This window comes from Sipha flava, unplaced genomic scaffold (genome assembly GCF_003268045.1).
Source record: "Sipha flava isolate LNK unplaced genomic scaffold, YSA_version1 2_pilon_pilon, whole genome shotgun sequence".
In the NCBI taxonomy this organism is placed as follows: domain Eukaryota; kingdom Metazoa; phylum Arthropoda; class Insecta; order Hemiptera; family Aphididae; genus Sipha; species Sipha flava.
The window spans coordinates 2,749,483-2,763,686 of record NW_020272972.1 but is presented as its reverse complement, the minus strand read 5'-3'; the positions used below and the strand labels follow the sequence as shown (position 1 = coordinate 2,763,686).

Here is a 14,204-nt window from a genome sequence, read left to right as displayed (position 1 = left end):
TATTTGAAAGAATTTAAAAATATATATTGTATACATAATAAAATATTTGTGCCGTCTTTAACAGTCGAATGATGCACATCATTACATAATCATTAAAAAAGTATTGTCCTACATAATGGTTAACCAAACATATTATGTTATGGTTCGTGGTTGAGCGTGATCGCCTATAACTTTGGTTAGAGAAACCCTTGGACTTTTGAGTGGTTGATTTATTCTGAAAATGAATCAAGAGGATATTTTTTGTGAAAATAACTGTTAATGCAGTCTTTGAAATTTGTTGTGTTTGTGCCCGAACATAGAGCACATGTTGCCAATAAAACGCGGGATTTTTCACAGTCTTCAGTTATCCTATTTATATAAATTATCAAACACGAATATTATATATTTTAAATAATACTTAGAATATCTAAAAATCATTTGAATTATTAATTTTTTTATTCGGTACTAAAATGTTGACCTAGAAACATTGTTACGACTAACAAAATATGATTATATTACAGTTAACTCATTAACACTTGAATTGTTTCTATTTTTGTCTTAATATCACTTTATTTTATTGATGATAAAATTAATATACATTTTAATATCCAACAAAGTTCATTTTCGACAACCACATTTTATAATCTGGTATACTTGACCTGATTCGATTGTCAACATTTTGATAACATTAAATTGAAAACTTTGTAAATTATTAGTTCTATATAAATAATTCATTCGGTCTAGAAACTCTTAACAAAATCTAATTATTCCGTGTTCGATCATGGTTCTGTTAAATTTGTTGAGCCTCTAATCACTAAAAGAATTGCTTTAAGTTTATTCATAATTTTTAATTTTGATTTTTACCCTCTAAAAATTAAAAACACTAAATAGTTTCACGTGTAATGTAGCTTAATAATTTAATAAATGGATAAATATTTCGATATAAATGTACATTTAAAGATATACATATAGTATGTTTACACAATATTGTTTTGGTCATAGTTGTAATGTTACGCAAGCTTTTTTCTCCTCCGAAAAAACTTTTCAGCTCTTTCTGGATACCATTTCTCGTGTTATATTCATCTGTATCCTTCACCTTCAACATAACATACTTCATTACGGTCGTTACGCAGTCGATACATTATTACTCTTATATATCTCGATAAAACCATTAGACGTTTTATAAGCTTCCTTTTAGAAGACGACTTAAGTAATGTACATACAGTGCCATTGTTATTCGATAAAATATAAATGGTTTTTAAACGAGTATATACGGCCGTTTCATTAATATCTCTGTAATTCATGCCAGAAAAACAATGGATTTGATCAATGAATATTAGAAATCGTAAAAATAATGATTGTTTAGACTTGATTAGGTATTCTACATTCTAAAAATAAATTATTTTTATTACATACGAGTTTTCTGATATATATAAATTCAAATAGTATACTTAATACGGTTTTAATTGAAGATGAGTTAAGGCACATGCACCAAATTTTATTCTACAAATCCATATTTCTATGATTTATAACCAGTACCAGTGAATGCTTATAATTGATTACTAATTACTGATAAACACATTTATTTAAATGCACGAAAGCTTTAAAATAAATAAAAAAAAATAAACTTTAAATAAACTAAAGATTTTCAGATTTTTTTTTTCATTATAAAATAATTGTGATGTTTAATTTAATGTAGAGTTCAATTTAATAAACGTTTATTTATATATATGCTAATAGTAATAATGTTACAAGTGAATTTCATAATTTATTGTTTGTAAATTCTCCATAATTTTATTGATAACAGTATTGAAGTTTTTTACTAATGCACTTAAGTGTATTGTTTTACTATATAATTTACTACATTTTACTTACAAATCGAACACAAAACCGAATGAATAAAAGAATAATTAATTTTAATTCCAATAAATAATTAAGAAAAAAGAAAAAATACTAATTTAAAACCAAAGTCATTCGTATATCAGAATGTTGATTATTGAAGCATGTTAAGTTTACGGGTACTTATTATTTTAAAATAAACTTCTAAGATTTTAAAATTATCAATTAAAAAGTTTTTCTTTGGAAATTAAAAAAAATAAAATTACTGTAAACATTTATAGTCATACTTCCATAAATATTTATTATGTATTATATTATATTATTTATAAACGCAATCTATTATTGTATAATGTAACACGTTGAATCGTATGTATTTAGAATATATATTATTTAATAATTTTATAGAAACGTATATTCATTAGGAATTATGAGCTCAATAATAGTAAAAATTGTTCTCTATCGAGAGTTATGTATGCATATAATACATATTTATGCATAAATTTATATTTATAATACATATATGAAAAATTCCTAAAAATGTTACTGGGAATCGGTAAAATGTTCCATAAATTAATTATTTTTCAATATACAATATATGCATTGTATGAATATAAGTGAGTGTACAACTAAAATAATATTTATTTTAGGTATTTTCAAGCGCGTTTAAATATTGTATAGTGTTGGTAGTAAAAAATTACAATAAAGGTATCATGCACAATAATATACATAATGTTGCACATGTTTTTGTTCATGTTTTGTTGCATTTTAAGCTGATTTCAATACCATAAAACTAAATACGATGTGATTGAAATAAATTGTTTTTCTTTAATTTTATTCTAAACATAATATAGGTTATCGTAGATAAATGTATACACATTGCAGTCGACGATATTTATTGTTTTCAATTTCAAACCATGCTGTACGCAATAAAGTAATACGTTTGTATCTACAATTACATTGCATACAATTTTATATAATTAAAAACCATAAACATTTAAAATCTGGCATCAAAATAATATGAGAAAAAAAAACATAAACTTAGCGATTTTCAGATTGTAATTTCAACTTCAGATTAACCAGTGCCAAATCCATTTCAGTTATTATTTGAAAAATTGATTAGGTACATGTTAAATTCACACCATAATAATAAGAGTCATGTATGGTAGAATCGTATAATTATTTTTCATTTACATGTTTTTTGCGATTAAAAAAATATAATATATTTACTTTTATAGTTCAAAATACTTGTTATTTAATATATTCTCAAATATATTTAAGATTAGAGTTATGCAAGTTAGAAATATATATAGTCATTAGATAAGATTGAATAATTTAAATAAGTTCTTTATCCAAAATTATATGTATCTAAAATGGTATTTTAATTGTAATTGAATACATAGTAAATAAATAAATTCATAAACTACCTATGAATTTTTCATGTTTAAAACCATGCATGTCTAAACTATTAGAAAATCCATTGAAGACTTTTTCCAACTTAAGAAACATTTATGATTGGTTTGCTCTATTTGTTTGATAAAAACTCGTTGACAAATGCAGCAATAACTATTTATTATACCGATAAATAAAAATTGTTGGTCTTTAAACCGACGATAGTATCCTATAAACATACGATCATAGGCGCAATTTGAGGGGACTTGGGTATGCTTAGCACCCCCATTTTCGAAATTAGCACCCCTAAATGTGTTTATGTTAATTTAAATTTAAATACTCATTACTCATTATGTATAGAAAAACATAATAGTTTTTGAATTTTTTTTTTATATAAATATATAAATTTTTATACAGTACAAAAATATTTCACAATACGAAAAAAAATATCTGCTATAGGGTAAGAATTTCAAGTTTCTAACCACATTACTTTTGGAATTATGAATAAATAACTAAAATTTGAAATGTGAAAGCCTTATTTACAGCGTATTTTTACCGTTTCAGGACAGTTTTTTCCTCAAGTCAGAAAACTATTAAGATTTATTAAAAAAATTACCTATCTAAAGTACCACCGCATGCCAATTTAAAATCTAAAAAAAACTTATGGACCAATATTTCTATCAGAAAAAGTGTTTAAAAAATAAAATACAAACATCATTATAAAACCATAATATCCTTCGCTTTAGTCAGAATCTAAAAGTGATCATGTGATAAAACATTTGTGTTCACAGACAAGTAATTTGTTACATGCACAATAAAAATATAAAATCAAAGTGAACAATTAAAATTTAGAAGTATTCATATATTTACCAAATATTTTAGTAACTGTTGAAGTGTATGGTTTGCAGGTGTCTAGAACCATTAAGGAACATGAAAAATATAGAAGGGCTTCAGCACCCCCTGTATTTTCATTGAAATTGCGCCTCTGCATTCGATGAAAATATAACAAACAGCAATTATTTTATTCACATGATAAAACAATTTAATCTTACTGCTCCTGAAAACTCATTATATTTGGTCTTTTAGTTTTTTTTTCGACTACAGTGCTCATAGGAACTCCATCTATATCCACATTGACAAATTCTATCGCTAGTCGTCGTTCTTCTACATCAGCTTTAATAATTACTCCAAAATTTTAGGAGAGAAAAAAATAATTTTTCATCAAAGTTAGTTTAAAAAATAGGCTTATGCGAATATATTGTTTTATGTTTTATTCTATTTAAAAATACATATTGTACTGCGCATGCTCATACCGAAATTATAACAATTTTGAAATGTATTTATATTTAATTATATTTATATATGTATTAATGTACCAAAAAAATTCGATTTATTCCAATGTAGTCCGGCCGAGAAATTCAGTATCTCCTAAATTAATTAACACATGATATATATACCACAGATATAAATTAAATTAAATTTATTTTACGATTCAAATGTTTTATGAAAATATGAATAGTGTAAACTGTGAGTCATAGTGTCATAATTCGTTGTGGTTATTGAATAATATCCACTTTATTTTCTAGCTTTGATTTTTTTTAATGTACACAAGTTATAATTTCATCATGTTAAAATATAAAGTAAAAATTAAAACAACATATTATAAAATTGTTGTATTAACCGAACTAGAACATCAGTGTTCAATACATAAGCTACGTTATAGTCACATGGTTGTACCAATTCAAAATCAACAATATCATTAAAATCATTCAATTTTTCACAGTGTACAAAGTATATTAATTTATAACTTAATTCTACATAAAATTTAATCAGTACAACAATAAAATATTAATATTTCTGATATCTGAGTATATTCTAAAAAAACATTCAAAATGTGACTAAAAAACAGTTAATTTTGCTAGTAAAAATATATATGGTACAATTGTATATGAACTAAACATTAATTAATACAATTTTCAAAAAATTTTACAGAACTGAAAAAATTAATTTAAAATGCTAGGGTTGATTTTACCATAAATTTATATAGTTTTTTATTAAAATATCTAAAAATGTATGAATTTATATGTTTATTTCATGTATCTATGAATATTTTGAAATTGTTTGTTGCTGCTTAGTTAGATACTAAACTTATTAATTATTAGTGGTATTTATAAGTACTTACCTAAAATTTTTACTTAAACTTTTCTGAAAATCTATCATTATTTTTTTTTTTTAACTTTTTTTTTTTGATCGAGCTTGTTTATTACCAATTGATCTTGCCTTTTTTGGTGAAATTTTACTAAGAAAATTATTTAAAAAAACAGCACAGGAAATTTACAAATAATTTAATAAAATTTAAAAATTATGTGTGCATTCGTGAATTTAGCAGAAATGGTTATAAATAAAAAATTAATATAAATACGTTTTGATATTAAATTCTATCACTCTATTGCACACTATTTTCGATACTAATTTTATTTTCGATTTTTTGAATAGATAAAACTGTTGTGTGACAGTAATAAAATTAGCTTAGTTAAAAGCAATAATTATAAAATAATAATAACAATTATATTATTATCGTTTTTTATTATTGGAGTTCAAAATAATTGCGAGCCGCGCACTTGAGCCACGTATATCCCTCACCGTCTTTTCCAGAGATAGATTAAACAACACCGGGGACAGTGCGTCACCCTGTTTCAGACCATTTTTGCATTTAAATATTAATGATAATTCTCCAGAGAAACACATACTCTGCAGTAAGTTTCTTTATAACGTATCTGGATTAGTCTCACTAATTTATCGGGAGTACCAAAGTTTCTTAGAGTTATCCATAGTTGTTCACGGTTGATGTTGTCTTAAGACTGTTTGAAGTCCACAAATGAAGGTCTTTATTATACTCGTAATACTTTTCCATAAGTTTTCTTGAAAAACTAATTTGTACGAGACAAATTTACAAAAAAAGTATTCAAGGTATATTTATCAAATGTTTACAGTATACAGAAGGAAACATAATTTTTTTCGCAGCGTATTTTTTTTTATTATTTGATATCTAATTTTTAACGCTCAAATGCAAGAAAACAAATTAAATCAACTTTCATCAATTATTAATTTCGATTGTGTTTAAGCCATCAAAATTATTAAGACGCTACGGTATAGACAATGTTGTTCTCTATGTGCAGTAAATATTTGGTAAGGCTATCGTAAATAATATCTTTGTCAGTTTATCCGGCGCAAAAGCGTTTTTACGAATAATTTACGAGCGTTTTGGCGTTCTCTTAAGTCTAATAAATAAACAAGTCTCCGCTGCTTTTTCTTTCCTAATTTTTTATGTGTATATATTATAAATCTATTCTTGGATGATTGCCACGCTTAATAATTATACACCACCTTCGATATAAATATTATTACTTTTCTTTAATTAATGTCTGTTTACTGTGAAAATAAAATTAAATGAAAGAAACTTGTAAGTCTAGATAAAACAACGTTTTACTGCCAAACCAATAATTAAACTTAACGATTATTTATAATGCGCTTAACGTATATGGATGGCATAAAGTCCTTAAATATGCATATCCATCACTTGGCCAAAAACGTTGATTTAGCCTGTATGATCTGTGTACTGCATCTGATCAATACCCGTTAAACCATTTACTGTAGATTTAAAATTGAGTATACCTACTCGTATTTTTCTACAAGTGAAAACTTTCGTCACAAAAGAGCAATTCGCCAATCGATCAATTATTTACTATACGGAACAATGTTTACACCATTATTTGTAACTATTGCTCTGAACTCACTTCGCATTTCACGTTCAATATTTTATACACGTTGATTAACACACTAAAAGAAACTCGCCGTCTGTACACTGTTATCGTTAAATACATGCCAGTCGCAACGACTACTGTTGTCCGCTTAAACGAATGCTTTTGATATAAAGATTATTTCTCGAAGAGGGGACCCCTAAGAAATTTATGTTTCTTTCGAAACTTTTTCGTTTTATAAATATGCAAAATTATTAATTCCGACGAGAATCGATCACTGGAAAGCGTGCAGGTGCGACTAGGCGTCCAAGAGTTTTTGATCACTAATGATTTATTAAACGTCACGTGGCCATTGCGGATTTGAAGCTCGATCGAGCGAAAACCCTATTTATTTATTCAATATACGGACGACGGTCCTATTTAGATTTAGATCATTTCTGCGTTATGGTTTAGGTCGGAAACGTTTGTTTCTTTATTCACAATAATATACTTTTACGATTATGATTACTACAGGGGTGCATCGATATCAATCTGACCGATCTTCGATCTGCTGCCGTTGCAGTAGGTCATACGCACGTTTTTCAATGGTTTCAAAGGTAGTGAGCTCGACTGATTCGGTGCCACGCAGTTGCCGGAGACGGATCGGATTGACAACGCCGCAGCTGGTTCTTAATCGGATACGTTTCGATCTCGCGACCCCGGTCACGCGGCTCCGGCGGAACCGCTCCCTTATCTCCCGCCTTGGGACGTCGGCTTGTCAAGTGCAGGTCGACGGAATCGGATCGTTTTGGATGTCGTCGAACGCAATCGCCAGTCATGTCGCCGTTGGTGCTATCTTAAAATCGGGAAAATTCCTTCTTAAAAGACATTCGATTAGCTTATCCTTAGAGTTGTCCGAGCCCCACGATCCGATAAACCCTTGCGACAGCAATGTAAACGAAACGGTCAGTTTTCATTTGACAAACTCAACCGTTAGTAACTATACAAATGTCCTCTACTCTTAAGCGCATCTGTCGATACCGGGTCACTGCAGGGTCTTGAATATTTGATCGGTGCGACGTTTCAATACACGTTTTATCTTCAGTCGCTCAGAGATTTCTATGTTTGAATGCTAAAAGTTACCGACATTGTGTTGAATTCCGAAAGAGTCCAACATGTTTTGTCCAAACGTCGATGTATTTTAATCGCCTAAACCGAACTCTGCTCGAATCGGTTTCGAATTCGAAAATGATCACAATTCAGTCAAACTGTGCCTAACATCTTCTCTTTGTTCCCCCCCCCCCCCGTAATAAGGAACATTCCTACACTATCGTACCTATTTCACAGAAAAATAATAATAATTAAGACCTTAGAAAGAAGTGTTCATATACGTATATTTTCACGTCAATACCGTCATATATTTTCTTGTGCTCGCAGTGTACTGCGATAATGATGTACCTAATACTATCGTCTGTCGTTTAGTATCACAGAAATGTTAATAAAAACGTCCGAATTCGCTCCTTCGTGATAATCCCCCACCCACCGTGCCACAGCATCACAGCGAGCGTGCACATCATGCCTGCGATAATACCGATTTCTTGCGAAGTATTAAAAACGCGCACGACATTATAATAACAGTTCGTGTTACGCGTTATCCGACGACGACGACGTCGCGTTATAATCCGTGGTGTTGCTGACGGCATTTAAACGGAGACGCTATGAAAATATATTTTTTTCACGTCTCCTCCGTGTATTTTGACGTTCGTCAAAAGCGAACGGAACGCAATATCTTATTTATTCGATCAAGTTTCCCGGCACCCAACGACCATGTGCCGTACGTTGTCGGGTTATAATTTTATGTCGTTTTAGGATTTGTCACCGTTCCCGTTAAGACGTTTTTCGGTTTATTTATTTTTGTCGATTCTGAGCACTGGAAACGTAGTAAGTACACTCATGTTGTTGCGTTCGCACCGAGAAATGTTTATAAATTATTTAATAAACGCGCGTATTTTAACACTACGTAAAGGTATATGAACAAACAACGTGTTTCTGTAGTGGATTTTTCTTATTTTCGTTTTTTTTTTTTTTTTTGCGCCGATGTTTTTTATACCGTATATTATTTCGGGAACGTGTGAAACGATTTGTACGCGTTTTCGCTTCGTGTTCGCAAGAGTAAAATTGGTTTCCGATTTGTTTCCAAAGTAAATAAATGTAAAAGTCGAACAAACAGCGAGTAGCGCTTGTTATCCAAAATATTAGCCGAACAGAATAAATAATGGTTTTGTTTGAACACATAAAATATTTTCGGCGTTCTACAAACAACAATCGATAAATAAAAAAAAAAAAAAAATCTACTTTTGCCTGTTTTAATTTTTCTCTTTTCGTCGCATTTTATTGTTCGAGAAATTAATTATTTTCGCAACATTCTTATAGCTTATGCAGTAGAATTTTAACTTTATAATTTATTGTTGACAATGACCGTGTTGAACGTTGGTATCCGCAATGTATTATAATATCATCAACATTTCAACATAAGTAAGTTTTTAATCGACAAACTATAAATCACTTAAATTAACATTCAAATAATTTAAACGTAATATGTATCATTATCACTACGACTGTAATGTTGAGATCAAATAACTTCGTGCATTTATTCTATCACGCATTATGAAATAATACTCGTGAATTTGTTTTAAGACGCGATGAAATTCTGGTTTCGAACTGACGATATTGAATTTTACATGTTTCGTCTAACTATATGTTACTTGTTTACTATTGTATATTTATGCGTGAACCTTATTATGCAAAACGTCAACGAGTTAATCTTGCACGCATTAAAATTGTTTCTTTTTTTTCTTGTTAATTTAATTCCCATATCCCCAAACTGTTCTCTGAACACTTTATTATGATATTTTATTATTATTTTTTTTTTTTTTTTTGTTTCGCTTTTAGGTGGGTAGCCGACGACAACTGGAGTCCCTGTAGCAAAACATGCGGAGGTGGAATAAGGGTGCGACACGTTTATTGTGTGGAAGAAACAAATGGCACTAGAACAAAGGTAAGCGAATTGAATTAAAAATCAAATTAAAATGGTAAAAATATAATTACGAAGGATTTCAATACGGTGATTCTTTTTAATTCCATCGCGAAAATTTCGTTTGTAATTAAACCGTTTCCTCGGTGGAACAGCGGTACTATTACCGTTTATTGTAGTCCCGCAACAGTTAAACGTAATAACAGTAGGTTAACTGTACACGATTAAATTACGGTACACTTGTATGTAATATATACGTACATCGTATATTCGAACTATTAGTCCGGACAAAACAGTTTGTATATCAATTGATTAATTGTTGTTGATATTATTATTATTATTATTATTATTACTCGCATTGTACTTATTGCGTACAACTAACGTATACGCTAAACGAGTGTAATATTATCGTATTTTCTGCATATTAAGCAGTTGATATTGTTTGGTAGTAACGATCGTTTTACCTGCCGGTGATGGTACGTACATTGTATTAACAATACCAGAACATTGAGAGTTCACGTACCTACGGTATTTCAAATGCACATTCGGCATGTGTTCGCGTCAAAAAACGTATGATCGTCAGCTGAACGTCCAGAGTCTGAACTTCAGACTTGACTTGAAACTTCGAATCAATTTCACACGTAGTATGAAGTATCGTAACGATTTCCGTGAATGAAAACTGTACCCGCTCCGAAACGGTTTCGGCGAACGACCCAAAATAATAACCGTTCGCGTAGTCATCTAACGAATCGACGGACAAGGGAAAGACAGTTGGCAAGACAGTCGTACTAGCGAAGCCGTGTACCGGTTCGGTTAACTTCGCTCGATCGTTTTCGCGCCTTTCGTCGAGGTCAAAATTCTTGTAACATTTAACGAAAACGATCTGTGTGTATCATACTACGCCACCGGCGGGCATTATTTTCGTATTCGTTTCTACCATTTGTGTTTTGACTTGGAAAAAATGGAAATCGTTGCTTCCAATTCCGCAGTGTTTTTCAACTGCCGTCCGGCGTGCGCCTCATTCATCTCGTTGAAATGTCGTGAAATGTTGATCGATTTTCGAATTATTAAACCTTTGTTCGCCGAAATTGAAGCCACACCTTAACTGTGCACAGCCGTTCGACGTTCGTGAAATTGGAATCTTACTGTTGAAATAAAAAAAAGATATCTTAGGGTTTTTTCCGATTTGAACGCGGTTTTTTATAATGAAGCGAGTTCGATTATTAAACCGATACGTGACCGATGGAGGTAAACGCGATAAATGTGCTCGAGAAATAATTGTACATCGGCGCTACCTACATTACAATCCGATTGTTCAGTTAATGATCGTATGCGTTGCAATGATGTAACATTCATCGCCACGCTCACTGCGAAATGGATCCCCGATGAGCACTCACTTAATTTTCGCACATCATTTTGCCACAATTATAATTTTGAAGTGCCGGTGCGAAAATATTTAAGACTCATTACCTGAATTTGCAGTAATTGTGAACTTGCGGCACTGAACATGCGACGATTATTTTATAGTTCGATAAACGTGACGGACCATTTACGACTATCTGCAATTTTTATTGAAAAATAATTAATAACTGTTTGGATAGGTACTTATTGAGCGAATATAAAAGTTGTTGTTGCTTATGATCATAAAAGTTCTTATCTGGAATGTTATCGATGTTATAAAAGTTGTATATGGTACGATATACGTGTAATCCAGGAATGTCAAACACGCGACTAATTTTTTTGTGGCCCGTGGCTATATAGTGGACAAAATAAAAAATAAATAGAAAAACAATTATAAAATATGTCAACTATTTTAGATTCTTAGAGGACGGTATATTTGGTATACATTATCATGTTTTATCTTCTGGTAAACTGTGATCGAATAAGTTGTATTTATAGTTTTATATGTGCATGTAAAAATATAAAAATGTTTATCTGCGGCCCAGTCTAATAGAATTTTCAATATATTTGGCCCACTTGATACTTTGAGTTTGACATTCCTGATGTAGTCAATACCGTCTTTACCCTAAGGGCACGTGGTGCATGAACTCGGGACCCTTAAACTAATGGCTCTCCCCCACACCAACTCTCCAACTGCCGGAGACGACGAAAATATAATTTACATCTTTACGATGTAATATATTGGCGCAACCTATTTCAACTAAATATTTGACTGTCAGGCTTAAATAGTAAGTAATAATTTAAAAATAATATTAAAAAATATTAAAATCAAAATTTAAATGCTATAAAAACGACGGTTACTTCATTAGCGATAAATGTCACAAACAACAAATTATTGACGTTCAGTGACAGGTTACAAGGTTATAAATATTTATATGTCCGTGATAAAATAATATCGTTGGTACATTATTGAACAAAGTTAAAAGTGTTATAAATTGGAAATTGGTAGATAATGTGAAATAATCGTGTTTTGCTTTAACCATAAAAGGGTCCATAAACTCTGTGTGTCCAAAGGACCCTGCATACCCAAAAAGGGTTCTGCGTGTAATGAATTGGTACTGTAGTTGAGTCTGCGTACATATGCGTGAATGTTACACACCGATTGCATCTGCAATCTTTAGTCTTTAGACAAGATAGGCATTCGAAAACATTACATTTGACAGGATTATTAGAAAAATGATTTAATGTGCCTCGGGACGACAGCATAATAGCGAATAATATTGCCACAATATGTCAGAATCAAAAATGTAAAACTAAAACCCAAATGAAATCTAAAAAAAAAAACCTAAATGGGTGCGTTGTTCGTTTTTTTTTTTTATGATTTTATTTTCCTCGAGAATATTTCACTGGATGAATTTGCAACCAAACTGTCGTTGTTGATGCGCAGCCGGTAGTAGCGTCGGTATTACGGATTCGTTGAGATCGAAAAAATTTCATAAGTGCAACATTGTAGTGTAATGTCGTAATATCTAAACGACAACAAATTATTGTATCGTTAAACTGGATGCGTGGCGGTTCGGATGTTATTGGTACATCTTGATAGTCATTGCTCGTAAAAAATGAAGAGCAATTAAAAATCGCATAATTCGCAGTACACGAGCCATAAACTCGGAATAATAATAATTTATCGGGTTTACTGCAACATACTAATTGCGAAATAAATTATTGAAGTGTAATGTCATCCGTTCATCATAATATAAATTCCCAATTATAATCGTAAATACATAACATTAATATTGTATTAAAATTATTTATATAGTAATATATAATACTGCGTTAAATGCAACAAGAACTATGTAAAATGTAATAAATCGCTGCAGATATTTTTAAGTGCACAACTAAGTATAAGATTTGTTATGTTTTTAGGCTCTACAGAATTGTATGGTACGTATATACGTGTATATATATATATTATGTAAGACGGTATGTGTATAGCAGGTGTACGAAGTAATTTAATAAATTATAACTCCGAAGTAACGCAGCTTAAAAGAATTACCGGCGTGACTTCATAAATTTAAGGACACGTATTTTACTGCAGCCCATACGAAAAAATTCCCTACTACATATCACATCTGTTTCCTGAAACACTGGAAGAAATTCACACATCTGATTATACGTATATTGCATGTGTATTTTTATTTATAATACATTTTTAAAAGTAAAACATTTTTATCATTATTATTATTATTTAACAATGCGTGCAGAATATTCAAGTGTAACAAATGATATTTAAACGTGAAAAAACTAATTTTTACACATCATATATACGAACACGTAACCATTAATTTCGATTAACGCGTTTCTTTCGGCTCGAGCGCTTATACGATTCGTGCGAATAGTTTTTGTAATTTATGGACGTTGTCCATTAAGCGAAAATATACGACGTTCGAATCGACCGGTTAGTTATGCGGTTCGCGAATAAGAGACTCGCGTCGCATTTGGCAGTGGTTAAAAAACGAAAATGTCGCATAGACTTCAAAAATTAGACCTAAAACGTAAGGCAATGACAATTTCCCGGAACATTCATGGTTTTCCCGAATATGTGTTTTTTTCCTTCCTTTTATATTCCTCGACACCCAGAAATGACGTTAGCCATTCCATCTGATTTTCTTGCATGTAAATTCCAATAACTTAAAAACTATTTTGCTCCGTAGAATAAAAGCTGAACAAATTAGTGATGTATTTAAAATTGTTCTTAAAGATCTGCATGATTATTAATTACACCTAATAGAAAAACTACTCTTATTGATTAGAATTTTTTT

The 14,204-nt window shown here is 30.5% G+C and overlaps 1 protein-coding gene across 6 annotated transcripts in view; it reads left to right on the top strand.

Moving 5' to 3' along the window:
* LOC112686141 (ADAMTS-like protein 1) overlaps positions 1 to 14,204 on the top strand; it is a 206,022-nt gene that overhangs the window by 137,433 nt on the left and 54,385 nt on the right. For all 6 annotated transcript variants that reach the window (XM_025558312.1, XM_025558315.1, XM_025558311.1 and 3 more), the window contains one exon: positions 9,900 to 10,005. In XM_025558312.1, coding sequence (XP_025414097.1) covers positions 9,900 to 10,005 — 106 coding nt within the window. The remainder of the gene's footprint in view (positions 1 to 9,899; positions 10,006 to 14,204) is intronic.